At 43.4% G+C, this 27,653-nt stretch overlaps 4 protein-coding genes across 7 annotated transcripts; 2 read left to right on the forward strand and 2 right to left on the reverse strand.

The window, feature by feature from the left end:
• Positions 1 to 518: 518 nt before the first annotated feature.
• On the reverse strand, positions 519 to 3,669 carry LOC139332323 (betaine--homocysteine S-methyltransferase 1-like). The gene is made up of 8 exons (XM_070964180.1): positions 3,613 to 3,669; positions 3,035 to 3,167; positions 2,789 to 2,901; positions 2,472 to 2,663; positions 2,236 to 2,383; positions 1,961 to 2,143; positions 1,113 to 1,341; positions 519 to 1,003 (listed from the first exon to the last, which is right to left on the reverse strand). Exons 1-8 carry the CDS (start codon positions 3,631 to 3,633, stop codon positions 886 to 888), a joined length of 1,137 nt encoding a protein of 378 aa, XP_070820281.1. The 5' UTR covers positions 3,634 to 3,669; the 3' UTR covers positions 519 to 885.
• A 1,270-nt stretch (positions 3,670 to 4,939) lies between these two features.
• cenph (centromere protein H) lies at positions 4,940 to 6,945 on the forward strand. The gene is made up of 9 exons (XM_070965177.1): positions 4,940 to 5,172; positions 5,375 to 5,430; positions 5,522 to 5,567; positions 5,690 to 5,758; positions 5,893 to 5,949; positions 6,030 to 6,093; positions 6,370 to 6,421; positions 6,523 to 6,683; positions 6,779 to 6,945. The coding sequence occupies exons 1-9, from the start codon at positions 5,060 to 5,062 to the stop codon at positions 6,869 to 6,871; spliced, it is 711 nt and encodes a 236-aa protein (XP_070821278.1). The 5' UTR covers positions 4,940 to 5,059; the 3' UTR covers positions 6,872 to 6,945.
• A 94-nt stretch (positions 6,946 to 7,039) lies between these two features.
• On the forward strand, positions 7,040 to 10,370 carry dimt1l (DIM1 dimethyladenosine transferase 1-like (S. cerevisiae)). The gene is made up of 12 exons (XM_070964634.1): positions 7,040 to 7,217; positions 7,952 to 8,025; positions 8,221 to 8,307; positions 8,506 to 8,567; positions 8,649 to 8,742; positions 8,836 to 8,885; positions 8,980 to 9,103; positions 9,190 to 9,282; positions 9,373 to 9,437; positions 9,528 to 9,591; positions 9,698 to 9,804; positions 9,892 to 10,370. The coding sequence occupies exons 1-12, from the start codon at positions 7,160 to 7,162 to the stop codon at positions 9,932 to 9,934; spliced, it is 921 nt and encodes a 306-aa protein (XP_070820735.1). The 5' UTR covers positions 7,040 to 7,159; the 3' UTR covers positions 9,935 to 10,370.
• A 2,264-nt stretch (positions 10,371 to 12,634) lies between these two features.
• kif2a (kinesin family member 2a) lies at positions 12,635 to 27,440 on the reverse strand. Of its 4 annotated transcripts, XM_070964182.1 has the most exons (22): positions 27,232 to 27,437; positions 21,901 to 21,995; positions 21,379 to 21,501; positions 20,627 to 20,681; positions 19,884 to 20,000; positions 19,685 to 19,729; positions 18,271 to 18,371; positions 18,059 to 18,154; positions 17,913 to 17,967; positions 17,668 to 17,830; positions 17,444 to 17,534; positions 17,240 to 17,303; positions 17,048 to 17,139; positions 16,710 to 16,852; positions 16,282 to 16,486; positions 16,030 to 16,140; positions 15,874 to 15,941; positions 15,471 to 15,596; positions 14,498 to 14,645; positions 14,154 to 14,255; positions 13,725 to 13,860; positions 12,635 to 13,599 (listed from the first exon to the last, which is right to left on the reverse strand). In XM_070964182.1, exons 1-22 carry the CDS (start codon positions 27,290 to 27,292, stop codon positions 13,514 to 13,516), a joined length of 2,283 nt encoding a protein of 760 aa, XP_070820283.1. In that variant the 5' UTR covers positions 27,293 to 27,437; the 3' UTR covers positions 12,635 to 13,513. The 4 variants fall into 4 exon arrangements, with proteins under 4 accessions (XP_070820283.1, XP_070820284.1, XP_070820285.1 ...); XM_070964183.1 differs by lacking the exon at positions 19,685 to 19,729 and having other exon boundaries at positions 27,232 to 27,440; XM_070964184.1 differs by lacking the exon at positions 15,471 to 15,596.
• Between the last annotated feature and the right edge of the window lie 213 nt (positions 27,441 to 27,653).

Below are 27,653 nucleotides of genomic sequence, written 5' to 3' on the forward strand. Positions count from 1 at the left end.
ATCAAAGGTTTTTTGCTAACAGTGATTCTAAAGTCGTGTTTGAATTCCTTTAGGAAAAATTAGCTGAGAAAACACACGAGTACATCTGGCTGATGAAGCTCTAGTGAAAATTCAGCCAGGAAGACAATTCTTCTGCATGCTTAGGCCTGTTTCTCATACCTCCTCTCACCCAGGGTCACTCATGGAGATATCAGCTGTTCTCGTCTACAAGTCTCATCTATCCAACAGCACAGTCACACTCTGCCTTCGTGTGTTCATGCTGCGGTCATGTGCACCCCTCCAGCTCCCCATTACCAGCTTATCTTTGCAGATTCATGAGCTTCATCATTTCATCGGTCTCAGCAGAATCATCAGCCATCACCAGTGTCTGGACTCTATGGAGGAATTCATCCTGCTGCTGCTCAGAGCGATGCCCCTTGATTACAAAACCTTCCCATGCAGTCTGCTGTCTTGCTAAAGCTACAGTGTGATATCTAAATACAGTTCATACAAAACAGGATTGTTGAAAAAAGACGAGAATTGTTTGAACAATTTATTCAAAAAACTTTAGCAGCAGATTACAATTAATCATCCAAAATGTGAAGCCTGTGAAGATGTTTTCTAAAAAGGCAACTGTGTTGTCTGTACAACTATTTTGGATTAATGGATAGTGCATCCAGGTATGGAAAAAGAGAGGGAAGCAGCTGTTTCAACTCAACTATTACTACTATGGTATGAGTAACATGACTGAGCCAACTGGACAGACAAAATGAAGAGATTAAAGAGTGACTTTTAAACAGGACAAAGCTCTGGTAGATCAGATCCTTCATTGTTATTCTTGTTATGAAAAAGTGTATATTTTCATGGTGTAAAGAAGACAGAAAACTGTAGACTGTATACAAGATATTATGATGGCATGGAAGCTTTCAGCCGTTGCTCATAATCATCGGCTGGTGTGGCCATGGAAGGGCATTTGGGACGTCCAGAAGCAGGCAGCAGGTTTTCCCAGTATTCTCGACGAGCCCTGAGGCAAGATTTGGGAGAGGAGTTGGTTGTAATTTAATACGTGTGTCTTTGTCTGATTAATGAAGCTTAATTTCTGAGCCAGTAGCTGTGTTTCTGCTCGCTCTCACCTGGCTCTGACCCAGGGTTTAGTGTGCATCTCCAGAGCAGCTCCCCAGAGTCCGTGCTTCTCTGAAGCTGGTGGGAGGAATCCTCTCTCTGCAGCCAGCTCCTCTGCTATAGCTCTGATATGGTAGGCCTCAAATCCACAGCAGCCACCGATGTAGCGAATTCCAGCATTGTAAGCCTCTCTGGCGTATTTATGGACGTCCCAGCGGGTCATTGATCTGGTCTCCAGTGCTGAGAGGAGAGTAACATTTGAGTTTGGGCATTTTGTTATGCTGATTTAGTTCCATCGATGTTCTAATCAAACTCCACATATGGGGAGTTTAAAAAGGTAAAAACACGCGAGCCCTGCACTAAAATCCTGCATGTGTTCATATAGTTCTTAGATTAATTGCACAAAAATACAGTTTTCAAACTAAAATCACAATTGAGCTGGACCATTTAAAGGTCCAGGGTGTAAGATTTAGGTGAATTTATTTGGCAGAATGTGGCAGACATTAAATATAATAATCATAAGTATGTTTTCATTTGTGTATGATCACCTGGAAACAAGAATCAGCACTTGTTTGTCTGCTACTTCTGAAATCAATGTTTAATAATTGTAAACACTAAGTCAGTGGTACCAGACAGAAATACAGAATAGATCATGTAACCATAATCCCAGAGTATTCCTAATTTAAGAACTGATTTTTGTGGTGTTCTGTTTTGAGGTGACATAAAATACCCAGGTTTCAGGTATCATTATCATCAATGTGCTATAATAATAATAATAATCATAATCATAATCATAATATCATTTAATATTACACTGTTCTTTCTTTGATCTGCACATAAGAAATACACAAATGCTGACCGAATGGGTACTCAGGCAGGCTGACGTATCCACCGATGTTGCACTCAGGTGTGTGAAAGCCAAATGGCTGGATCATGAGATGAGCTTTGAGACCGGCTTTCTCTAATCCCTCTTTCATCAACTTCACTGTACGAACACACGTCAGAGGGTCCAAGTGGCAGTTTACTCCAACAATGTCAGCTCCTGCACGTGGACACATACACATGAAGCATAATAAAGCATACGCAGGCTGTGCTGTGAAACACAATGTACCACATCACAGAAGGTCAGCGTACCGGCTTTGACCAGCCTGACAGCACACTCTCCAGGTGGGACTCCGTCCAGGTCTCCATGAGGGGAGATGCACATAGTCGCAGCCACTGGTTTCCCGCTGGTCTTCAGCACCTCCACGGCCCACACTGCCTCTTCCACATGATCAACAAACTGCAGGAGCAACGTGCATTGAATTATCAAACTTCAGTAAATAAAAGACTGAACTTATGCACACTATCATGTGTGGTGCTGGTCGTACCTCCACGATAAGGAAATCAACGTTCTTCTTGAGGAAGTTATCCATCTGTTTTTTAAAGATGGCCTTGACCTCGGCCTCATTGTGACTGTTCACATAACATGGAGTCTTAGACACACACCCAGCGACCAATGCCTGACCCTCATCGGCCACCTCCCTGGCCAGGTCACAGGCTGCTTCATTGATTTGGGTCCCCTGGATGAGAGGAGAGCAGAGCGGAGTGGTACCAGACTGATGTGAGGATCATTTTCATCAGGTACAGTAGCTCAAACAGGGTGTTGTTAGAATTTGTCCGATAGCAGTTTTTGTTTTTCACTGACAGTGATGTTGGTGACGCTGCCGCTGATCTCCAGCCTGTCCTCGCTGCAGTAGAAGGTGAACGTCTGAAGCACATTGGCTCCTGCTCTCAGGAACTCCCTGTGCAGCTGCCGCACTGACAGAGACACAAAGACAGACAAAGACAAAGAGGAGCTTATGCAACAACACAGAAATATTACACACAGACTGAAATGTGCTTTAAAAGAATCCACTCATGTCAAGTTAACAAAGGAGCAGACCAGCAGTACCTGCTTCAGGGTGTTCGACAGCAGCCTCAGGTGTCCAGTCTCCAGCCCTCACATAGCCACGTCGCTCTAGCTGCAACACATAACCTCCATCTCCTACAACCACCTCCCCAGCATTCAGGCGCTCCAAGATACCCTGAGTGTGCACACACACACGCGCACGCACGCACGCCAGTTTAACCCAGATCAAATTATCGCCGAGTAAACTGCACTGAAAGTTTGACAAAAACAGATAACTTACTCTTGTCTATGTTTAAGCACTGTGTTGTTCGTTTGTTTATGTTTACAGATCTGTCACAGTGGACAGGAGCGGACACTGCACACAGCTTGCATGGCGCACACTGTGCCGCCTGTTATAGTGGAGGCCTTCATGCAGACTACATTTCATACGCTGGATGAACTTTCGAATGCACACTTCTATAGATCAAGTTGACTTAACTTTCCTTTGGAAAGCAGCCTCTAACAATCAGCTTTGGACAACTTAGTTCAAAGACGACAAGGTTCAAAATGCATACGACAGACAGGACAAAGCCGAGATTTATGCAAACACTGCAACAAGCGAATCTGCATGTTTCTCATACCCTCTTCTTCTTGGTGTCCATCGCTGACAACGTGATGGTGGACAGAGCAGAAGTAAGCCTGCGCAGATTTCAGCGTCACTCCTTTAAATAGGAACGATAATCTCACGAGAGTGAGGAAATCACAAATAAAAGCCCCGCAGGGAAAGTGCACTGTCAGCATGGTATGGACACCAGCATGTAAAGACGAAGGAGATAAAAAGTTAAAAAAAAAAAAAAAAATCTGCACGCAGCAAAGAGTCTGGGGATTTTTGAAATGCCAGTTTTGAATACTTTGTGATGTTTTTTCCCCTCCACAAAATTATAGAATAAGAAGAAATATAAGTAAAGTTAATAGAAGCAATAAATTCTGGTTAAATCTGGAAAAATAGGTTGTTCTGTATTTTTTCATTCTGGTACTCTCTGTCAGTCTGAAGTAAGTGAATCCCAAACATACTCAATTAATTATCACTGATTTTAGTGTAATTCAAAGACAGTTGCTACATACACTTTGGAAATGATCAAAATCAGTCATTTCCTGGATCTGTCTACCAAACAAAAAGCTTTGAGACTGGTATTACATGACACATAATTTATTGTTCATTATCATTCATGTCTACCTTTGGACACTGTCACCCTGAAAAAAAATGACAAAAGTTATCTCTTACGATTCGTGTAAAGCTTATCATCATGAATGGTCTTGAACTCCTTGGTTAGGTAACAACAGTGAAATTGAGCAAGAGGTCATTTCGGCCCAAACTCATTTTTCCATATAAACAAACTGACATTTCTCGTTCTTCACCTTCAGGTAGCGCTGCAGCATTTATTGGGGACGTAAACTTCGCATGACGTCACTTCCCGGCGCCGTTTCGAAACCGATGTAAACAACTAAACACAACTAGTGACAGGATTTAACGGCGTTAATCGACAGTGATACGGTGTATTTTTGTGGGAAACTATGCTTCATGTGTGACAGCCGCTGAAAGCTTTTGTGAAGTAATTGTCAAAGTTTTAATCGTCAGTCTTGTAAGTAATTTACGTAACTAGCGTAACAGTAAACGTTACTAGCAAATGTAACGTTAACTGTTGGATAAGAGGAAGCCGTTTCTGTTCAGGGTAACGTAAGTGCCTCTTCCTTCCTTTAATTTTCTTTTACAGTTAACCTCAATTAAACACTGTCAGATCCTTTTTGGGCCACTAATGCTATTATAAAGTACAGCTGTTGTAAAGTAAAGATGATTTCTTTTGTTGTTTCAGTCTTCACATCCTGTGAGTCACTGCTTCTTTATTTCCACTTGGTGTTTTTGTCTTTTCAGATAAACCTTGTAGTTTGAATCAAATTCACCCTGAATTTTGCTTTTATTTAGTAACAGCAACAACAATAATAAAGCAATGATTGCTTGGTTATTGCTTTAATACATATAGTAGTCATTTTGATTTTGTACCCTCCAGGTACCTTCAGTGTTTCGCGATGGCCCAGTCAGGCAGTATGGGGCACATGGTGGAGGCTGTGGCGCTGAGTGATGGTGCTCCTCCTGACAGCTGCACCGGACAGAGGGATACCTTGCCTGCAGACATGCTGAGGTTCTTCCTCCACACCTGCTTTAACACTTCTACTCTCTTAACAGTGTCTGAGGGCTGGCTCATTTGATGAAGCACACCTCAGTGGCAGTGTTTAAGACTCACTTTTCATCCAAGTTAATCATGCACACATGAAAGCTCATCACCTCTTCTCTTAAGGCAATCATTTGAATTGGTATAATTGCTGAAATTAATGCCTTTTCAGAATGAAACAGCAGATGTCCAACCAGTGCTTTGAGATGACGGTACAGCTCCATGCAGGTATATGACTATGTGCATTACTTCCATCATGTTGTATTTTCATTAAGCACTCAAAGCAAACAACGCATCAATATCACGTTTCCTGTGACAGGGAAAAGTAAGAGATCGTGCAGCGTATCTGAAGCTGAGAGGGACTTGTGAGTATTAATTGTTATTGGCTTATTAACTGTGGATCTGTAATTGAACCAAATGTAGGATTAGAGCTGATTTCAAGATGCAAACTGTTTACATACTGTATGTTTTTCATTAACTTTTGCAGGCCAGATTATGTCAACGAACTGGAAAGAGTCAAGACAATTAACTTTAACAGCACGCTGACGCTGCACAGGTAAACTGATTCCTCATCTTTGTGACGAGTCCCGGATTTTACCCTTTCATAGTAATATATACAGAAATATATGAATCTAGAATCTGAGCTTTGGCTAACTTCTGTTAATTACTGATTTAACGGGTGTCTTTCAGAATGCAGATGTGGCACGCTATTGGAGAAAAACTGAAGCAGAATGATTCAGAGGCCGAGTGAGTCGACTGACAGCATACTGAAGCAACTGACATAGGTTTACATTGGTGTCATGTACTTTTATCGTTGTTTTCCTCAGTGCCCTGAAAGCTGTGAGTGAACGCTGCATGGGTCTTTGTTCACACATCAAACAAGTGCAGCAAGTAAGCAGTCTCATCATCCATTGTGTTTTTATTAAGTGTGTGTCTGTGCTGATATACTATACTATACTATTGATAAATATAATCAGTCAGTAACAGTAATATTACTTTGTTCTTGAAGACCTATTAATTTGGATTTGTTTACATTTTAGAGAAGGTCATGCAAGTTTGACTGTTTACTGCCACAAATCCAGACATGTGAATTAAAACTAAAATGTGGTGTTGTGTAAAATTGTGATAATTAATTCTGTGCTGGACTCCCATATGTTTTGTTAACAGGAGTCAAGAGATCTTCAAGATGAAATCACAGAAATACAGAAGAAGAGGCTCGGTATGTTGTCTGGTTTACAATGAAATAGATCAGTTAGATGGTGATTTAGTTTTTCTGTGGTCTGGTTTTTGGAAAAATGATGTGTGTGTGCGTGTGTGTAGGGATGAAGCGGATCACACATGAGAAAATGAAAGAGATGGAAGAGTTGATGTCCAGGAAAGAGCATCCAGATACAGAGAAGTACAAAGCTGCACTGGAGAAAGGCCAGGCGAACCTGGAGAAATATAAAAAGATGGCCATCATGACACAGAACGTCTTCAGGGTAAACAGTGCAAGAATTGTGTAAAATGTTTGGAGATGGTTAATTCATACACTGAGTCTTGCAGCTGGTGTATTAATGTCAGCGTCTCTCTTCAGGGCATCCTCTTGGCCTGTAAAGTCAACTGGCTGGATGATCCCAAACTTCGAGACATCGCCATCACGCTGGAGGAATTTCCCATATCTGACTAGAGAAAGGGTCCATCTATCTTGTATTTATATGTTTTTGTATTGTATTGTCTAATAAATAATCAACAAACCTGCTGAAAACAGTACAATGATTTATTTGTAAACGCAATGTCACTCCATGCCACTGGAGGGCGACAGCGGGCGCGAGGAGAGATTTTAAATCTCGGGCACAGCCTGTCAGTGAAGAAGAAAAGGGGGCTACACGTGTTTTGTCAGCCCAGGCAGATATTTTGGGTTATTTTTCTCAGGTGTGGTTTTCTGGATCTTAAAGCGAAATAAAACAAAGTAAAAATGCCGAAGGTCAAGGCGGAGAAGAAGAGCAGGCAGCACCAGGAGGTCAAAAACCAGGGTATGTTCCTCCAAGGAAGCGGTTAGCATTAGCATGTTAGCAAACACTGTCAGCTGCTGGCAGAAAATGGGTTTAAAAGTCATATCACCACAACGCGCGCTGAAAAGTTTTATACCTTTATCATACCAGGGTCGAAGATCATCCATCAGTCAGAATAATTGTCACGTCTGTCGCTTGTGGTGACAGTAGATAATCGCTTGTGAGAGTTGTGTGAGACTGACGCCAAACTCAATTCAGAACATCGTTATTTAAAGTTACTCGACTTCCTCACAAGTGCGTGTTTATACACGGCATTGTTTATGATACTTGTTGAATTGTCGAGTGTCTTGTGGCTATATCGGCATACAAACTGACCAACAAATAAGCAGCTAATGTCAAAACTATCGCTAATGAAGTACCAAACTGAGTGAGTGAGGCCAAGGCTCAGTTTCGTACATTTATTGTATTTTTAATCGAGGATATGTTTTAGCTGGATAACGCTACAACACTATGTTTCTCGAAATATGAATACTACAGTTATTTCGCTCACTGTACGATGTCAACAATCAACTACAATTTAAAAAAAGATTTACGACTCTTTGGACAGACTTTGTCTTAAGCCTATTAATGTAAGAGGACAAAAGAAAGTTTTGTCAGGGGTGGTTATAGAAAACTGGATCTAATTATTTTACCATAAATTGCTTTGCTCATTAACATCACTCAAGCAACAAGTGTCCCAATCCTTCCTGCTGCAGGGATCATGTTCAACACCGGCATCGGCCAGCACATCCTGAAGAACCCACTGGTCGTCAATGGGATCATTGAGAAGGTACGCTGGTCTCGCACACTCTGGCATTGAGACATTGATGGTGGATTTTCTGACACACACACACACACACACACACACACACACACGCACACACACACACACACACACACACAAACATCCTGTAAACTGTAAACTGTAAACACACACTCATGACACACCCAGTTTCTAAGCCCTGGTTGTGGCTGTGCTTTCCAGGCTGCCTTGAGGCCGACAGATGTGGTCCTGGAGGTGGGACCCGGTACTGGTAACATGACGGTGAAGCTGCTGGAGAAAGCCAAGAAGGTGAGTGCAACTGAAACTACAAACACATGCTCAATCACTTAAGTAATCAGGCGGCGATATCATAGGTGAGGATGATAAGATTGTGAAGATTCAAGTGTTATCTTGGTCTGAAGTTTGTGTTTTACTGCGGCGTCCACAGCAGTGATAGAATAATTGATTGCCATCGTTGAGTCCTCACAGAAGTTTGTCTTCTTGCAGGTGGTGGCCTGTGAGTTGGACTGCAGATTAGTGGCTGAACTTCAGAAAAGAGTTCAGTGCACGTGAGTGGAGTCTGCAGCACTGTGCCACCATGAATACTTTAATAGGAGTGAATATGTCATCTAATATGTGTTTTCCCGCAGACCCATGCAGACCAAGCTTCAGATATTAGTCGGAGATGTTCTAAAAACAGATCTGCCATTCTTCGACGTCTGTGTGGCTAATTTACCTTACCAGGTAACAACCTGAGTGTCTCCTCCACGCTCCGCACAGTTGATTCATTGTCATTCAACACACTGATCTCTAACTTGGCTTTTCTTAATTGTGCAGATTTCTTCACCATTTGTCTTCAAGCTGCTGCTGCATCGACCTTTCTTCAGGTAAGACACAGCCGGAGGTCCACTGACAGTTTAGTTGTGTTCTTTGTACGTCACCGTTGAGCATTTAGCGCCTCTCTGTCTTACATTTGTCCAGGTGTGCTGTGTTGATGTTCCAGAGAGAGTTCGCCATGCGACTGGTCGCTACACCTGGAGACAAGCTGTACTGCAGACTGTCCATCAACACACAGCTGCTGGCTCGGGTGGACCACCTCATGAAGGTCAGTGTGTCACTACAACAGCATCTTTGGAAGTTTAGTTTCATCAAGGATTGTGGTCTTAGCATCGACGTTTCCCCCTTGATCAGGTGGGGAAGAACAACTTCCGTCCTCCCCCAAAAGTGGAGTCGAGCGTTGTCAGGATAGAACCGAAAAATCCTCCTCCTCCGGTTAACTTCCAGGTGAGGGCTGACGCTGTGAAGTTAATGCTGATGCTGCTAATGCTGATGAATGGAGATGATGAACGCTGTGCTTTCCTTTCCTTTGAACAGGAGTGGGACGGCCTGGTCAGAATAGCCTTCGTGCGCAAAAACAAAACCCTCAGTGCAGCTTTCAAGTGAGTCCGTGCCTGCTGCAAACAGTCACCTCATTTCAGCTCTGAAATCAAGAGTGTGTGGGAAAATCTCTTTTTTAAAATAACTTTCAGGTCCACTGCGGTAGAGCAGCTGCTGGAAAAGAACTACAGGATTCACTGCTCTGTGCACAACGTGGTGAGTCATAATGCAGTTTTTGAGTCATGCTGGACTCTCAGTAAGTGAACATGAGTGTTTTCAGAATGTGGATCTGAACCTAAAGTTTCGTCCTCCACCATGACAGGAAGTCCCAGCGGACTTCAGCATCAGCAAGAAGATTGAGAGTGTTTTGCAGGAGGCTGATTTCTGTGAGAAGAGAGCCCGATCGATGGACATTGATGACTTCATGGTGTAAGCTGAACATCTATCACCTATTTGTTTCTTCCACCCTTTTTCTCCTGAGTAATGTTTCAACATGAGTGTTTCCTTCATCCACAGGCTGCTTCATGCATTCAACTCTGCAGGGATCCACTTTTCTTAAACAGCCGAGGACGCTGAAGAGGACCGTCCTGTGACTCTCATGTCCTGCCTTTAAGATGAGAGTGGAGAAGTCAGCGGTCAGACGAGTGGAGAGAAATACTGTCTGACTGATCTGCCCTCCTTTGAGCTTTGATGGGAAGGACTGAAACGTACAAAGAATATCAGAGGACACATTTAAAGAGCTCACATTGAGTTTGCTATTTTACCCATAAGAGTGTAGATCAAGTGTCCCTGAGCATGCACGGAGTGTGTGTGTGTGTGAGTGAGTGAGAGAGAGAGAGAGAGAGAGAGAGAGAGAGAGAGAGAGAGAGAGAGAGATTCATTGGAAATAGTCTGTAATGAATGATTATTCACTCTAAACTACATCAAACATAAATATTTAACACGTCTGACTTTTGAGAGTGTGCAGCCTTTTAAAATAAATTTACATTGTCCACAAGATTTGTTTCACTATCAAGTTTGTCTTTTTCTGTGCTTTTCTGTTCCTGCAACAGCATCCGACTCTCCCTCATCGTGCAGACTAGGTCTGCAGCTGTTGATTACTTCCAATGTGGTGTTTTAGAATTGCTTGTTTTGAGCAACCAAGAGTTCAAAACCCAAAGATATGATTGACATAATGTTTGGGCAAATGATTTATTTAGGCAGCAATACAATTTGCTGTAATGTGATATTTATGCTTTAAAATGTTGTTACTGTGACTTAGTGGTTTGCAATTGACTTATTCAGTCTTAGCATTATTGTCTACTTTGAAAGTTTATTTTGAAAGTTTGCAGCGGAAATAGTGTAGTCTTGCTAAAAATGACGGTTGTCATCTGAGCGTCTTAAGTTAATACTGCCCTCCTGTGGTCAAGAGTTGCAGCTACATATCTGAGTTTTATTTTAAGAGGCGGCCCCGGAAAGGAAGGTAAAATGGAGTAAGATTGAGTCTGTTTTTACAGTTTAATCACGGTGCTAGCGAAGTCTGAGAACCCTCGTGATTAAACGGTGAGCTAAAAAGGACTGTTAACTTGCTCATGCCATGGGACAGATCGTTAAATACGTGCTGTAATCACCGCGTTATGCTGACCATGGGACCGGAGCGAAAAACGTACCTTGCTGTATTCTTAACCAGTCATAAATTTGCACTGCCCTCTGGTGGCTGTAATATGTAACTACACAAATCTGTATAATTTATTTTGAAAATGTTTAACGGAAGGTAGAGTAATATGCTATTGGTTCTGTCTTTACTCCTGACACAATCGATGGCTCACCGCTGCCCTCCAGTGGTCACGGCGTATAACTACAACCCCGCGTAATGTCTCACCAGTGCCGCCCAGTGGCCACAGAATAAAACTACAATAATTACATTATTTAGCTTACCTTGATGCTACAACTCAACAGCTGTCAATAGTGTATTTATAATCACGAATGTTCATATTCCTTCTCACTGACTACAACTAGATCTCCACCAACAAGAACACACGAGATTATACGGTTACAGTTGTAATTGCAGACTGCAACCACTAGAGGGCGGACCAGAAACATCTGACCGTCACTGACTCCACTAGCATAATGGCAGAATATGATGATACGTTAGGTGAAAACATTAAAAAGAACAAACGATAGACTGTTAGACTAATAAATATTGTACACCGTGACCGCTGTATTTTGTGAAACTTCTTGTTTAAAATATTGCTCAGTGTTTATTACATTACGTCGTACCGTTTCTATATCTTTAAGATGTTAAAGTGACAACCAGTAGGCCTACTACTGTATCTGCATTATTGCCAACGCAGAGTGCAGGTACTCACTTGTACCGCTAGAGGGCAATACATATGCCTAGTCATGACGACTGTTGGTGCGGCTGTATGTCAAGGTAGACGCGGCTAAATAAAAGTGCTTCCGGTAAAATTCTTTAAAAATAAAACTCGTGCTGAATCTACAGAAATGACGCTTCTGGTGTCATTAGGGGAGGAAGAAAACAGCGCATATTCGCAACTTCATCCAGCTCGGTTTTTATTGTACTTTTTCGGTTTCCACTAGCGGTAGTGAGGGTAAACAAAGCTGTAGAAGTAATCACTAAATGCACTCATTGATTCGAAGTGTCTGTTGACATTACGACACTGCACTTAATGTAATTTATTACATTCTGCAAAATATATCAAACTACACTTCTCTGTGCAAATTTCGTTACAGTTTTCCTTTTAAGTTCGCTGCTGCACCAACGTTTAAGGTAAGAAATTACTGCTTATATCCTTTTCCACCTGCAGCACGTGCAGCGTCACCTTTAGGCTCAAGCCTGCAATGACGTCACACTGGTCTGTGGAGGATGAACTGGGAGATTTATGCATGTCACCATGGATGCTGATACACAGTGTTTCCCCAGCTGCTCTTACCATGTGGCTTCTCTGTAAATGTAAAACTCCAAAATACTGAGTATGTCACAGGATACATGATGTATTTTTTTAATTGATGCAGGGTTTGAGTCATTTTAAGTGAATTTGGGATTTTATTATGTTTTCCTTTTTGTTTGTCTGAAACGTGAGAAGTAGCATAACGAGTTGTCCTTCTACTTAACAACAGGAGTATGATGGTAAGGTCAGCTCCAGCGTGGACTCCTGTCAGACGCTTTTAAAACGCAGTCTGCTTTGACTTAAAGGTCGCTGAAAATGGCTATTGATGGAAGTTAGTCCACTTATTTAGATTTTTTTTAAAGAAGCCATTCAAATGAAACACATGAATCTTTATTAATTCATCCAGCATTACATCTGGTGCAAACACTGAGCAACATAACCAACAGTAGGTCAGTGGTCTTCACTATACATTTATTAATAGCAGTTTTTCTAGTTTCATTTTTATAAGAAAGTGTTAAACAGGGGTGGAAAACATTTTCTGCATTAAGTAAGAGTTTTAAGTCAGTTGCCACATAGAATGACATGGCACAAACTGAAGCAAACTACATGTAAAAAGCTGTCGAGGAAACAAGGAAAGAAACACAAAGGAAGAAGCCCGACGTGGTTAAAGGCTTCTTCCAGACTGGTAAATGCTCAGAGGAGGAAGGAGAAGAGACCGCTTGTTACGAGGTATGACTTTACAATGCCAACAAAGGACCGAAAAGCATGAAAAACAGAGGACAGTGGCGTACACACACTATTACAGAGTGACCATGCAGACGTGTCAGCCAGAGCAACCAGAAGTCAAATACTGGTTTTGTGGTAAACCTTAAACAGTTCAATGAGGATCTCTTCAGAAACCAGGTCAAAACAGTCTGTTCAAAGAAAGTACAAACAAGTATAAAAGAAAATAATTTAAGAAGAACCGAGAGGGGAGACTAAACATTGTCCATGAAAAAAAAATCTACTAAAAAGGGAAGGAAATAAAACTATTTTCCTCCCTACGTTTTCTATCGAGACCATAGAGAGTGAACAGCCAGTTTTGTTAGGAGAGGGATCATAACAGATGCATTTCCTTCAGCCTGTTGGTACGTCAGACAGTCCTTTATTCCATGTTTTCATGGCTGCTCGCAACAGCCTGAGTTGTGCCGAACATCTAGTGGTTACGTTTCTGTAGGTGGCTCTTAAACCTCTTCAGCCTCCAGTCTCTAAAGAGCACGAGGCCTCTTGGGGTTGATCTGCTTACTGGCCTGCTCCTCCTCCTGGAGTGCAGAGCGGAATGACTTCACTTTATCTGTGGAAGAGGAAAAGACACCATCGTAAAAAGCGAGCGGTGTTTGAGGAGCAGCGTGTGTGTGTGTGTGTGTGTGTGTGTGTGTGTGTGTGTGTGTGTTCAGCCGCTGTGTGTCTCTGCCATACCTCGGAGCTCAGTGAGGATTTCTATCTTCTGGTCTAGGATCTGTTCCAGTTGAGTGGCGTACGACTCCACGTCATAATCCACCTCCTCTGTCATCTCCAGCAGCACCTTCTCATCTTCCAGCCACCGGATGGACTCCTGTTCAGAGGAGACACGTGCCAGTGCGTATTTAGTTTGTCACAGACGAAGCAGCACCAAAGAATGACGGCTCCGATTTCTGAATTTCCGACCGTCCTTCAATGAATCATGCGCTAAGAACCAAATCTAACCTTAAAACGGTGATATTTCATCAAGATCACTTTATTCTACAACTGTGAATGTCGCCGTGTTTGCATCCTCCCATCAATGTGTAGAAATGACAAAAGTTCTTCATGTATGTGGGGACGAGCTGCTGCATTCAGAGTCGTTCATGTTTTCTTCAGTGTTCTGACCTGGAAAACGGCTCGGTGGTCCTCCAGGACCTGCTCCTCCATCTCCACTAACTGAGACACGGCCTCGTGGAAGGTGAAGAGCTGGGGAGACACCTCCTCCTCCTGGAAACATATTTACAGAGTCAACAAGACACACGGAGACACAAACAGGGCTGACGTGTCTTCAGTAGCAACAGAAACTGGACAGGTGAGGACACCTTTTCTGACATCACAGCTTTACTGTTCACCAAGAAATAAAGTCAGTTCTTTAGGAGTTTAAAGCACATTTCTGACTTTCTCACCCTCTTCTCTAACACCTTCTTAATTTCCTAACACACAATATGCTGCGTGCGCTCACTGCTTACATTCTGCTCACAGAGCAGTTTCAGGTCGTCTCTCTGTGGCGAGATGCTCAGCCAGTCCTCGTCCAGAAGATCCAGCTGGTTGACGGCGTGGATGTTGGGCCGACCCCCCTCCATCACTTGGTTGGGGTCCACGGTCAGCTCCTTCACCCTGCAGAGCAAACACACCGAGCTGGTCAGGACCGACTCTTTCACAGCAGTTCTGAGCGTGGCGGCTGTTTGACTCGGGGGATGATGTTAACTGTGGGGTTCACAAATAGCACAGGGTGGCACCATCATGGCAGCAGTGACATCATGCATGGGGAAAGATGAACCCTCGTTTAATCCTTATCATTCTCACAATGGGCATGCTGACTCAATCCAATACAAGCCAAACACAGGAATGTCTAACACCAAGGGATGGAATCTGGATGGTCAGAGCTCGAGTTTAATGAGGCAGATCTGATGAGGCTTTACCTGCAGATTAATTAGGATTAATTAGGACTATGTGAGAGGGATTATGTGCGAGAGTTCACTCAAACAAAAGCTCATCCTGGAGGCTTTCACTGAACAACTTCAGGGACAAGCACCATGAGTTCAGTCTGACAGCCAGCTTTCACTGTTGTCCCTGACGTCCGGGGCGTACCATCGATGGTGTCACACGGGACAAATAAAAGACAAACCCAAAATATGGACAGGTGGATGGACTGTTCCTCAGTGAAAAGAAAAGGTTATGTCCACAGCGTAGCAAAAGAAGAGTCAAAGCAGGGGAGGAGGATGAAGAGTGGCGCATCATGCAGATGAAAAAACAGGATAAGACGATGGTGGAGGTTTTCCTCCGTGAACAGCTGATGAGGTGAATGGAGGCTGCGTAATGAGCTCATGGATGGTTATCACAATGTCATAAATACCTGCAGGGAGCGCATGCACCGTGTGTGTTTTGTGTGTGAGAGTGTGTGCAGTGCTGTGCAGTGCTGTGCTTTGGGGAGTGCTTGACCTGCTGGGAGAGGTAGCAGCAAAGTCATCGTACTCAAAGGTATTGGTGGGCGAATGGTCAGGGCGACTCCCCTGACCGCCCTGGGAGAAGGGGATGTCCGACGGACTAATCCCAAACTCCTTCACTCTACACAGCGGCAGCAGCCACACCAGCGCACAGAGGAGCAGAGGGCGGGAGAGAAGAGGGAAACAAAGCAGGAGAAAGAGGAGAGAGGGAAGACAAGAGAGTCAGACGGAACTACTGAGAGGATTTACAACATCGGTACAGCCAATTTCTGTCTACACAAAAGCCACTGGGGATCATCGTGGAGTTAAAGGAGGCATAATTTCATGTCGTTGCTTAATTTCGGTTTGTAGCATCACAGCATTGTCCAAATCTCTGTAAGAGGTCAGCATATTCCCACCTGTTGGCGTAGCGTAGCGTGTTCAGGGTGTTCTCGCAGGATGTCATACCAGGAGAGATAGTTGCAATCTGTGCAGAGAAAGAGATCATTCAGATAAATGCCATCGGGACACATGGAGGCACGGGCAGAGTGTATTAAAGAAGGTAATGGACTGACCATGCAAGTGCGGGAATTTTCCCCGATGAAGGAGTCTCTCAGGACCTGCGTGAGCTTGCTGGCTCTGAAAGGAGTGTGGGGCTTGTTACGGCCAAGAGCCCTGATGCACTCCTGGAACGAGAAGCAGAGACGTGACACGCGGTAAATGAGAAACCAGCCTTTTGGAATCACTGTGCTTTTTGTAGGAAAAACAGGAACATGAGGTGAAGCTGCAGCTGCAAAATCAAGCTACTGCCGTCGCCACTCGCACACCTTCAGGGCCAGCAGGCTTTTGTTGATCTCAGCTCCCTCCAGACGAGTCTGGCGGTCGGCACTCGATGTGTCGGCCCCCCTCTCGTTCCCCGCGAGGTCAATGAGGGAGAACTTGCCGTGCATCTTCCCCTTCCTCCGGAGAATGATCTGGAACACAGCGTGGCTGCGAGACGAGTGGGCGTTGGCCGACGTCTGCCCCGATGTTCTGGGGTCGAGACGAAGGAGGTGAACGAAGGACAAACGAGGTTGAAGAGAGCAAGAGATGAACAAAATGTGGCCATGAACACAGCGATGTGCAACTCATCATCATCAACTCAGGACAAAAACAAGTGTTTCACAGAGTTATGAAAAGACTGAACAACTGTAAGGATTCAGTCTTGGGATCGCTCCAGGACGACAGTCAGATGGATAAAGTTGGGTGGTCATACCTGCAGCTGTTGCCCACTTCTATGAGTTTCAGGACGTCTTCTGTGCACCTGACCTCCTTCTCCTGAAGCCCCACAACCTGCACTTGCTGTTTCCCGTCCTCCAGCACCCTCAGCTTAGCTTTACGATTCAGCAGGTCAAACACCTAACACCACACACACACACACACACACACACACACACACACACACACACACACACACACACACACACACACACACACACACACACACACACACACACACACACACACACACACACACACACACACACACACACAGCTTAATGTTTTATTTAGGGAGGACAAAGAAGAAACACACAATGATCACCTGTCACTCACCTTTCCGCTGTAGATTTCAAAGAAGGTTGCGTACACTTGTAGATCTAACTTCTTGTAATTGGGTTTCTTCAACATGAGAAATACATCCCGAGCTGCAAGAGAAGAGATGAGAAATCTAAAAACTATACCGGAGCAAGACAAACCTTTTAGAAAATAATAGCCAGACTCATTTTATCAAGCTCTCTGACTTACCAGCTAATGCATAAATTCCTTTAGAGCAGTCTTGGTTCTTTCCAGAGAAATCTCCACCCATGGTCTAAAACACAGCACACAGTGCAGTTTAGGTGAGGACATATTCTTTTATGAGAGGGTAATACATAGATCAAACTCTTAATGGGATTCGGCAGGTTTAATCTCTATTATGTGATGTGGTTTTGGCCTTTTGAAGTAACTCACATGTGTTTTTCCACTGCCTGTCTGCCCGTAGGCAAAGCAGGTGGCCATGCCCCTCTCAAAAATGGTCTCCACTAGAGGTCTGGCAGTGAACCTGCAGGACGAGAGAGCACACCTTCATTTACTACTCTAAGCAAGATAACGTCTAATCATTATGTACACAGCACACACACATTCAGTAAAACAATGCACTGTCCTCACAGCTTTGATGACTGGTTGTTACAGACCTGTAAACCATCTCGTTGGTGGTGCTGTCATCAAAGGCGTAGTCAAAGCGGAAGGTCTGGTTCTCCAGGTAGCGGGTGAGGTCCACCTTCTGTTTCGGCTCATGAACCATCACCACGTCTTTACTGGGGATAGTGATCACATCCAAATCCTTCATGGACAACTCTGGAACACAGCAGAGGCCAGACTTGAGGAAAACATTCGAAAGAGAAAACAGCACGACTGATCATAAGACCAATGACCTTACCTTTCTTGTTGAGGGGACGTTTCCTTACACAAACACATATTCTGTGCTCTTCAATCTGGACCGTGCAACAGAGAAGGACGGGTTATTATATTGTTGCCGAGGGTCTAACCTTCGGGAAAGAAGGAGAAGCTACAGCCTCTACTCACCAGGTCTGCTGTGGTCAGGGGCCGGTAGTCTAGACTGGCTCGGAAATCTCGGATCATGTACATGATCTCATAGTTGGGGATGGTGGTATCCACCTCCTGAAGTGAGATAGCAGCTTGTCTTATCATTTCAGCGTCAACAATGCCAGCAGTTATCAAGACTCAGTCAATGTATTTTGTTCATTGAGGAGGAGAAAGGTGAGTGATCGATGTACCTGAGCTCTCTTCTCCCTGAGCTCCTGCTGCTGAAGCCGACGCCTCTCTCTCTTCTCCTGCAGTTTCTCCACCTCCTTCACGCAGTTTGACTTCCTCCTCGCTGCCATACAGACAAGACAAACACTAATTCTTCTACCTTTCACAGGATAAAGCAGTACCCTCTCTTTATAGAAAGGTCTCCTCCTTCCAAGTTCCTACTCTTCCTCAGTCTTTCCCCTTGGTTTGAGCGCTATCTTTCTCTCAGTGAATCTTTCCTTTCTCTTGGTCTTCCTTCAAACAGAAGCGAGACCTTGGGCTATTTCCAACAAAGCTGAACAGTAATAGTGCTCAAGCACAGACCAGGAAGCAGCGGCTGGCACACAGTGCCTCCAGTATAACACTAGCTGCTTTCTCTACATAAGCAACAAAAGGCCTTTACACTGTGTTCAAATCCTGCTCTCCTCATTCATCCCTTCAGCCTGCATCCTAAAACACAACCAGACCGGAAAACTGCCACAAAAAATTGCAAAAATAGCAAAAAATTAAACTTTGAGGTGGTTTCAAATCAAGTATGATTAGGAAATTGCTTCAATCAACCAGAGGGTTATTCCACATCTCCCAGCACAGCACACCCACAGATTAGTGGTGTTTCAGGTCAATCACGACATATTAGTAGTTATAGAAAGAGAGCACAAGTTAGCAAACGTGAGTAAAAGCCACCTCTGCCTCAGAGTTCATAAAAACCAGTGGTATCTGATTAGCCCTGGCTCGCTGCTACAGCCCCAGCTTCCCACTGCAAAGCCTGGCCCAAGTCCTGTAATACAGTCCCGGCCTCCTGCTGGCTCCAGTCCACGAGAAGCCAGACCATCAGAGCAGGGGGATTAATAATCTGCTCTAATCTGGGAGGAGAAGATGAGCTGGGTCAACACCAGGACAAGGGAGTATAAGAGGGATACAGAACCACCAAAAACTGTGGGTCTCAGTGTGTTGGTGGAGGAGCTGAGGGGTGAGGAGGGGGACACAAAGCGTTTCCCTCCTCCTCCTCCTCCTCCCAGCCCTTCAAATGACAGTGAGCATTTGAAAGGAACAGAGGTTAAAGACAAAGGTTACTGCTGCTCTCTGAGCCTTGAGGGGTAATGCACAGTGCCACCGGCTTTTCCCTGTGTGTGACTCAGCAGAAAGCAGGCAGGGAAAAGACAGCACAGTCCAGCAGCATGTTTTTTTCCTCCCTGTCTAATACCCAGAAAGCCTGTCTACTGGATGGATTGCATTTGAGCTACTTCACCACCACACCACAGCTCTGAATAGCATCTGGCAGACATATTGGGCGAACAACCTTCTCGTGAGACTAGAGGACTTTCAGTTTCTACTGGGAACTCTATTAGAATCACCATAAGGCATTGAGGGCAGGGGGAACATGCAGGTGATACATACAAAGCTGTCCAAACTCCTTTCTGGATATCGGTTGGTGTGAGGATTCTGTGATAAACACGTGGTCAACAAAAACACGACACATTAAAAATTCATGTCTGTTTTCTGCAGATGGCCTAAATCAACTGATCAACAGCACTGGAAATGAAAGAAAGGCCGCAGCTTAGGTTGTAAAAACAAATCCGTGTTCAGATGGTGTTACCGTTCTGCAGCTGCTGCTGTGTCTGAGCTTGAGTGGGCTGTGCAGGTTGCTGGGATGGAGGCGGCGGTGCAGGCTCGGGTTGCTGGGATTGTGGGGGTCTGGCCCGGGTTGGAATCACTGCAAACACAGAACCGTAAAGATTAAGGAAGCGACAGTTTGACTTGAGACACCACCTACCTCACTTAAAATTAAAATCTGTTGCACCATGGGTGATTTTTACCAGAAATTAGTAACTCAAGATCTAGAGTTCTGAGTTGCTGTCCCTTTATTCTGGCAGGTGTTTCTGTTATTTGTAGGTCACAGGCTAAATAACAGAAACACCTCTCTGTAACACAATACAGTCCGACAGCACCACAAACGTCATCTTCCAAAATGACCATGAAGTTGAATCAACACCTCACTGCAACCTTCATGACTGGAGGATTTACTGCAGGACTGTTTCATCTGATGGCAATAATTTTAGCTCGGTGTGCCTGATAAACTAGAAACTGAGTGTATGAATGTGTGTATGTAAGAGCACACATCTTAGGCCAAATAATCATACAACACTGGGACACAACAGGTTTAGAGTGTGTGAGATATTCTTCTGAAACACTTAAAGAAAATCAGAATAATCGGATAATATTGGTCACTGATGTGTTTTGCACGTATTGATCACTGCTTTTATGATTTCTAAATTCATTTTCAAGATTTGACACATCTGACATGTTTTGAGTTGGTGATTTAACAATAATTCAACAAACCTCTGTTATCCCTGGACGGAGTGTCATTCTTCGTGGGTGCTATCGTCCGACGATTCTGCAAGAAAGAACAAAAGCTACAGTGAAATGTTCTAGGATTAAATCATTAGGGTTAAGTCATTTCTAATTTCACTTTAATATATTTCACAGGCCCTGAATAAGGAAACACATACTCCCCCCACCCCCACTTTCTGCTCTTCCCCCTGCCACCTCTGTTATGTGGAGATACAGAAATAGACAAATCCTGAGAATCAGATTAGTGCTGAGTACAGCCCTCCTTTATTAACCCCAAAGTTCGTGATGACACTCACACATCTTTAAGTGTTTAAAACAAAGAAATGAGAATAGACCGACATCACAAAGGGGTGTAACTCCAGGCATATGTTTGTGAGGATGATTATTGTACATTCTTTATATGTTCAAAACTGAAATGAAAATTGCAGTATTAATCAAAATAATCCCAGTGTTTACGTGACAATACGGCCTGTATCTACTGCGCACCATACACAGTGTACTTAACAGGACCAATTAGTTGGTTACCCAGGATGATCTGGGTTCTATATTAAGGTGCAGCAAACTGCAGCCACACCACCTGAGCAGGTCTGAGCCTTCACATTCACTCTGGCTGTGACATGAACGAAGGATGTGAAATGGAGGAAGAGAATCAAAAGAAAAAGTTTTATTTTTGTTTACAAAATCTCGATCACACTGATTTTTTGCAGTTGTTTCCAGATAGGGGGCATACCAGTACTCACCTTAGCAATTTTGTTGACCTTCACACATGTGGGTGTAGGTGGGGGTGGAGTTTCTGGACTAGGGGCAATTTCCTCATCTGGGGCCACATCTGGGTTAAGTGCAAATATACTCTCCAAGTCAATCTGTCCAGAAACAGAGGAGCATTAGCACCAGCTGATTACATGCAAACCTGGACTACCAGGACCTGAGTCATTCAGACACCGGTCAGACTTGAACCACAAAATCTAGAAACTTTAACGGTAACCTGACAAAATTAAATACAATAGACTTGCATCTTGACTGACTTTAACACCAATGAGCTGAGACTTCACTTGGAAGGCAAAGCCGAGATATATACACATATACAGAGGTCTTAATAGCTCATGCACATCAGTTTACAGATGGTGGTATCTGGTGGGACTGTAACTCAGACAGGCTGGATGGCCTGAATGTCTCTGGATAATAGCATAATAATTGCTGTGGAAAATAAGAGCACATGCTGGTGCCGCTGAAGCTTTGAGTGGTAATAAAAGGTGGTTTACCTCTTTCCCTTTTGTGTCTCCATTTTCTATCCACTCCACTGTGACACTCTCGTTGTCCTCATTCAGTGAGGTCACCATTGCCTGGTGTATACGTCCTATGAGAGTATCAGAGACAGGGGAAGCACAAACACATGACATGAAAAGAAAGGCAGACTACCATTAGAAAGTGAAGGCTGCGCTGCTTACAAAGGGCCCACTGCTACAAGGGCCCAAACTCTTTTAGGACCTTTGAAAGTTTGGCAGCAGTGATGGTGGCGATATTTTATCTGAACAGAGTGAGTGAGTGAGTGAGTGATAACGGCCCTGAAAAAGCAATAATTACAAAAGGCCTAATTACCACAGCCTGATCAGATCTGAGCCTCATGTGTTCATCAGCTTTTAGCACAATAACTTCAGACTGATTCAACTACATGTCTACAGTCCAAAATAATGATTCTGTCCAAGCTGTAATCAAAAGCTAAAAAAAAAAAAGAAGCTAAAACGTATATTAGTATGTAAAATACCTACATTGTGGTCCTAAACACTAAAACAGATGAAAACAGCTCGGTACAGAGCTCAGTGTTGAATGAAGGCCTAGTAAACTCACTCCTGGACATGCTTACATTAATACTAACCAACAGAACATCAACACCTTGAAACATCAGGACATAATTGGGTCCTTCAAGTTTCAAATGACAGCAAGGCAACACACAGAGGCTAATCTTAGTGTGAACTGACTCTGAGGTTCGATAATGACCCATTGGAGGGAATCACTGATGACAGAGACGAGCACAGCTGCTGCTCGCCTGCATGCCTCTCTCCGCCTCTCTGTCTGTGCTGTACTAATGCCAGCTGTAAAGAGCCTTCTCAGCCCTCCCATCTTTGTCTTTGCAGATCTGACGGTTTGCTGTGAAACACCAAGCACAGTCAGGGCAAACACCATGTTCCTGTATCCATTATTCAGAAACCCAAAGGAAGCTTGTGAGCAAAGATGCTTTCAGTGTTCTCGGCTGCTGAACATCACGCAGATTTACCTTACGACGGCTTTACGTCAGGAAAATGGAAAAAAGCAAACTGAGTGTCTTCAAACACGGACAGTTGGGAAGAAACACTTTGTGCAAGCTGAAGATAAGGAACCTCTGGCAGACAGATCCCATAAAAAAATTAATTTTCCATAATTAGTAAATCAGCTGCAGTCATAATATGCCAATAGTCAATTTATAAAACTAAAGTCAACTAACACTACACATAAATTCAGCAATAACTTGATCATTCTGCATACATAAAACAAACTGGGATATACAACACTGCCATAAAAATTTTATGAACAATAATCCCAACCTTTAAACCCAACCCCTCCCTCTATCCCTCCATCACTGAAAGTAAAATAAATATTTATGTACTATGTTCTATTATGTACTATTACAATATGGATTAAAAAAGCTTTTTCAGACAGATTTCTGAGAACTAAATAACAAAATTCTACTCGATTCACAATAAAACCCTGTGGGGCTCCTGCAGCCTTGCAAGCCTATCGACTTAAACAGGCAGAATTAAAGGCTACAAAAAAGATTAACACTGCAATCAACACTATTCTCAACAAAGACGAGTGACATGTTGAAGGTGTTGGGCCCCCAAGGACTGTCAAAAGAGCTTCAATGTCTCTGTACCTCTACTGATGGGATAAACACCATTCTTCCAAAAAAATATTCCCACATGTGGTGCTGTGGTCGAGAACACTCAGCTGAATTTTATTTATATAGCATAATTTATATATAGCACTAACACCAGTCAACAAACATCTATAGGTGATCATCAGATGAAGGTGTGGTGACTGTCAAGCCTTCATCAGATGATTCACATCGTTCTCATTTTTAAACCATTCAGTCATTCCTACATGTCCTGTACATGAAGACATCTTTTCTTATTTGTTGTTTAACTCATTTATTCAGGTTTGCCTTCCATTTGTCACCTGTCTGACTGTGCTTTCAGTTCCCACTAGCATACTTCAGTCACTACTATGCCAACATCCACAAGGTCTACAGGAGGAAAGACAGCCAGACATGAATATGAGTGCAATTAATCCACTGCTGAATTGTGACAGAGTAGGTTACAACAGTAAAAGCCACTTAAGGAGTGTTGAGAGCATGCCGTGCTGCAAAAGTGACTGCAGCACAGGATTTGTGGAAACAGCAGAGGGTCGGGGAACGCCAGAAAAAAGACTGCCATTGGTTAATGTTAGTGGTCAAGTTTGAGGACACAGCCTTCCTGTTGTTCATACAGATAGGACTCAATTCAACAATGTGCTGCATAAGTAACTGCAGAGCACGACTTCCTCCAAACCACCTGCATGATTATGACAGACTTGTCATGTGACATAACATCCAGTAAAGCTTTTATTTGTGGAGACACATTTTATTAGTTTCTACTTTCCAATGGGAACATGTTACATGAAGTGATCTGTTTCTCCCCAAATCTGCTGACCTAGTAAGATGTTTGCTGTGTCAACCAGCACACGGCGGCATCCTTACCACACATTTACAGAACCTCTTTACTGTTAACATAAAACAGTGTATCTTCACATAAGGTCACACAAATGAGCAGAATATGTGGCCAAAATACTGGGTTCAAGACATGATCATTTCATAATGAAACAATAAGACATCCTAAGGTCGCTGCTTGTAGACATGTACAGTTATCAATACTGCAGCCAAAGCTATCACCTGAGAATAGAGGCCACAGTGACACCATAAACAACAATGGGCTTATAGGGGGCCCATCTGACCTGTTGTAGCCAGGAGCCTTGAGACCAAGGGACACAAAAACTGGCTCCACCCATCACCAAGACAGCGCTTTTTATACAGTCAGGACAACTTTCTCCCTCCACATCCAGAGAGGGCAGGATGGCAAAATGTGACTGGGCTGAAACTGAAGATAATTATTTATTATTGATTAAGCTACCTACATTTTTTCTACAAATCATTTAGTCTATGCAATATTTTGATAACGGACTTAAATTGTTGGCCTATGATCACATTTGATTACCTTTCTGTCAAGTAAAGTGAAAAGCCCTCAGATCAGTTCACGGGCTCAGTATCTGTTCTGTGACAGACAGTGGAAACCTACAAGATACAGACACACCTTTCTGATCAAGGGGACATTTAATTTCCCTCCAGAAATCAGCAAAGTGCACCAGCCTGCCTACCTTTTCCTCACATACACACTCTACTCCGATACCAACCTACATGAGCTAAATGTTAAGTCACGTAACGGCTTGTCTTATCGCAGATGATACCCTGATTTTCTGTAACCAAATTCACTGTCCACTGTGTCCCACTTTTATACTAAAACCTGGCTGGATGGGTATGCTGACACCTCCCAGTAGTTGAAGAGGCTTAAGGGGGGGTGCTTCAAGCTCTGCTAAGCCTGAGGAACAAACAAAGCCTTAGAAGCATCAGTTTCACTACAAAACCAACAGCACCCATCGATGAAACTGTGTCAACATGTCACAGATTGAGAAAAATTATGCAGTCCTTAATCACCAATCTGGTATGTGGCCTATGTCTCTGTAGCTCTCTACTTTAAAAGATACTCCCAATATGTCACACAAAAATGAATACCCAGTAAAAACAGATAACATCAGCCATTAAACAGTGAATCTATTGATGACACACAACTGTAGAGCTGGGGAGAAGATGATTAAGTAATGTACTGAAGTAATTCACTTCAGTACATCCACTGAAGAGCACAATGTATTTCTCCATGAAATCTTGCTCTCATGAGGACGGACTGTGAAAGGGAAAAAATGCAGAGGGAGCAGGAGTGTCCTGGCAGAACCGAGGGAGCTGGCTGCAACAGATGGGGTGGTGGCTAATGGCCTGAATCTGAACCAGCCCCGCGATCAACCCCCCAGAGAGAGGACAATCCCTGCTCTGGATGCAACACCAACCAGCAGGGAAAAGGACAGACAAGGCTGCGTCTCCCTCTAAGCCTGCTGAGTGTTTCCTTCACATTTCACCTCTGATCTTAGGATACCAAGTCAACTTCTCAGGGATGGAGCTGAGGACATTATCGTCAACAACACAGCCTTAACACTGGCTTTGATGGTTTGTGTTCAATCAAGTGCTTTGAACAAAAGAGTATTCGTTGCTAAATGACAAAACATTTTCACTGGGTGTAGCCTCATCCTAGGGCCAGCAGGAATGACACAAACTTTCAGTCATCTTCGGCTGCCTGGCCCTGAAGCAGTGTTCTACATGTACACCATGCCGGCAGAATAAAGCTGACATTGACATAGAGAAGAGTCATACAACAAGCCTCTCCCTTTCTCTGTCTACGTCTCTGTTAACCCTCAAAAAACCGAGGCTGAAGTGAGTGTATTGTAAACCCAGTTTCTTCCTGGTGGTACTTCACAATATGAAGTACTACTGCAATAAGCACAGAGCTGACGTAGCCATTTCATACAATACTGTTGGCCTTCATGCTGACAGTGTCGTGGCATAGCGTTATATTTGCTACGAGTAAAATTACATTTTCTTGTCAACGTTATAAAAAGTGATCTTGTCTGAGTTTCTAAAGTTACCTACACATCAATGTAGCTGCAAAAATCTTGGGATATTTCTGTCTATGGTGTCACATAGCATGTCAAATTTACAACAGACACAACAAATCTAAAATGATTTTGGACAATTTGAGGGTTTCCACAACAACCAAAGCTAGTAAAGTTAGCTCAATTGACATTTAGATAAAATTTAATCCTTGTATTGAATGACTGGATCACATTCTGCAGAAAATATAGCCAAAGAGCAAACAACTCGTTAACCAAATGGATCGCGGTTCGGTTTCAATAAAGCGTTACAGTTATAATAAAGCCGGTAACATTAGCTAACGATGGCCGTCTAGCTTAACACAAGCTAATGTTGCACTCTACCGCACTAACGTTAGCTTGGTTAGCAATTTCGCTAGCTTGGCTAATGCTCAATTTTAGTTTGCTAGAACAAATCGTATCAGTAACATTATACAGTGGCACTGACGTTGGCGTTTTAGCTTCGTTAATTTTGAGTTGAAAGCATCTGATGTTATCTAACGATGAATTAACAGCTAACGGCAAATGTCTCCTAAATTCGCACAGAAGCTAGCTAACAAAGGTAAGAGCTCATTCAAAGGCTTTGGCCATGTTGAAGCACTCCGCCCTGACAGCTAATATTAACGTTCTCGTGCAGCTAACGTGAACGTTACGCCCTGCAGCCAGGAACAACGGTTGCTGTATTCACCAGCACCGCAGCAACAAAGATCCCCAAACAACTTACACAGGGCGACGGAGAAAGAACAGACAGGGTGGATGAAACTTACCATCACTGCGTTTTATCTCCACATAAGTACCAACGACAATCTTCCCAAAACCCGACGCCATTCTACATTACTTAAACAGTTAACAGAAACAAGACTACAGACTAATTGTGAGCCGGGTAAATACAGCTTCGTGTGTTTGGCAGTCTTTGGTCGGGGAGGAAGATGCAGGCAACAGAATGAGCTAGCATTACGTAGCAACCAAGGACAGTAAAGTATTTCCGGTGCGACATTTTCAAAATAAAATTAGGCAGAATTTGACTCGTGTTCCTGACTGCTTGCATGAATGAAAACACGACAAAGGCCAGTTTAGTTTAAGTTATGCGTGTTTTGTGACATTTGAATTGCTGCTGCAACATTGCAATTTCCACTAAGGGATCAATAAGTACTCGAGTACAGTAAAAGCAGTTTAAAGCAGAAATTTT

The sequence above is a fragment of the Chaetodon trifascialis genome, chromosome 6 (genome assembly GCF_039877785.1).
Source record: "Chaetodon trifascialis isolate fChaTrf1 chromosome 6, fChaTrf1.hap1, whole genome shotgun sequence".
In the NCBI taxonomy this organism is placed as follows: domain Eukaryota; kingdom Metazoa; phylum Chordata; class Actinopteri; order Chaetodontiformes; family Chaetodontidae; genus Chaetodon; species Chaetodon trifascialis.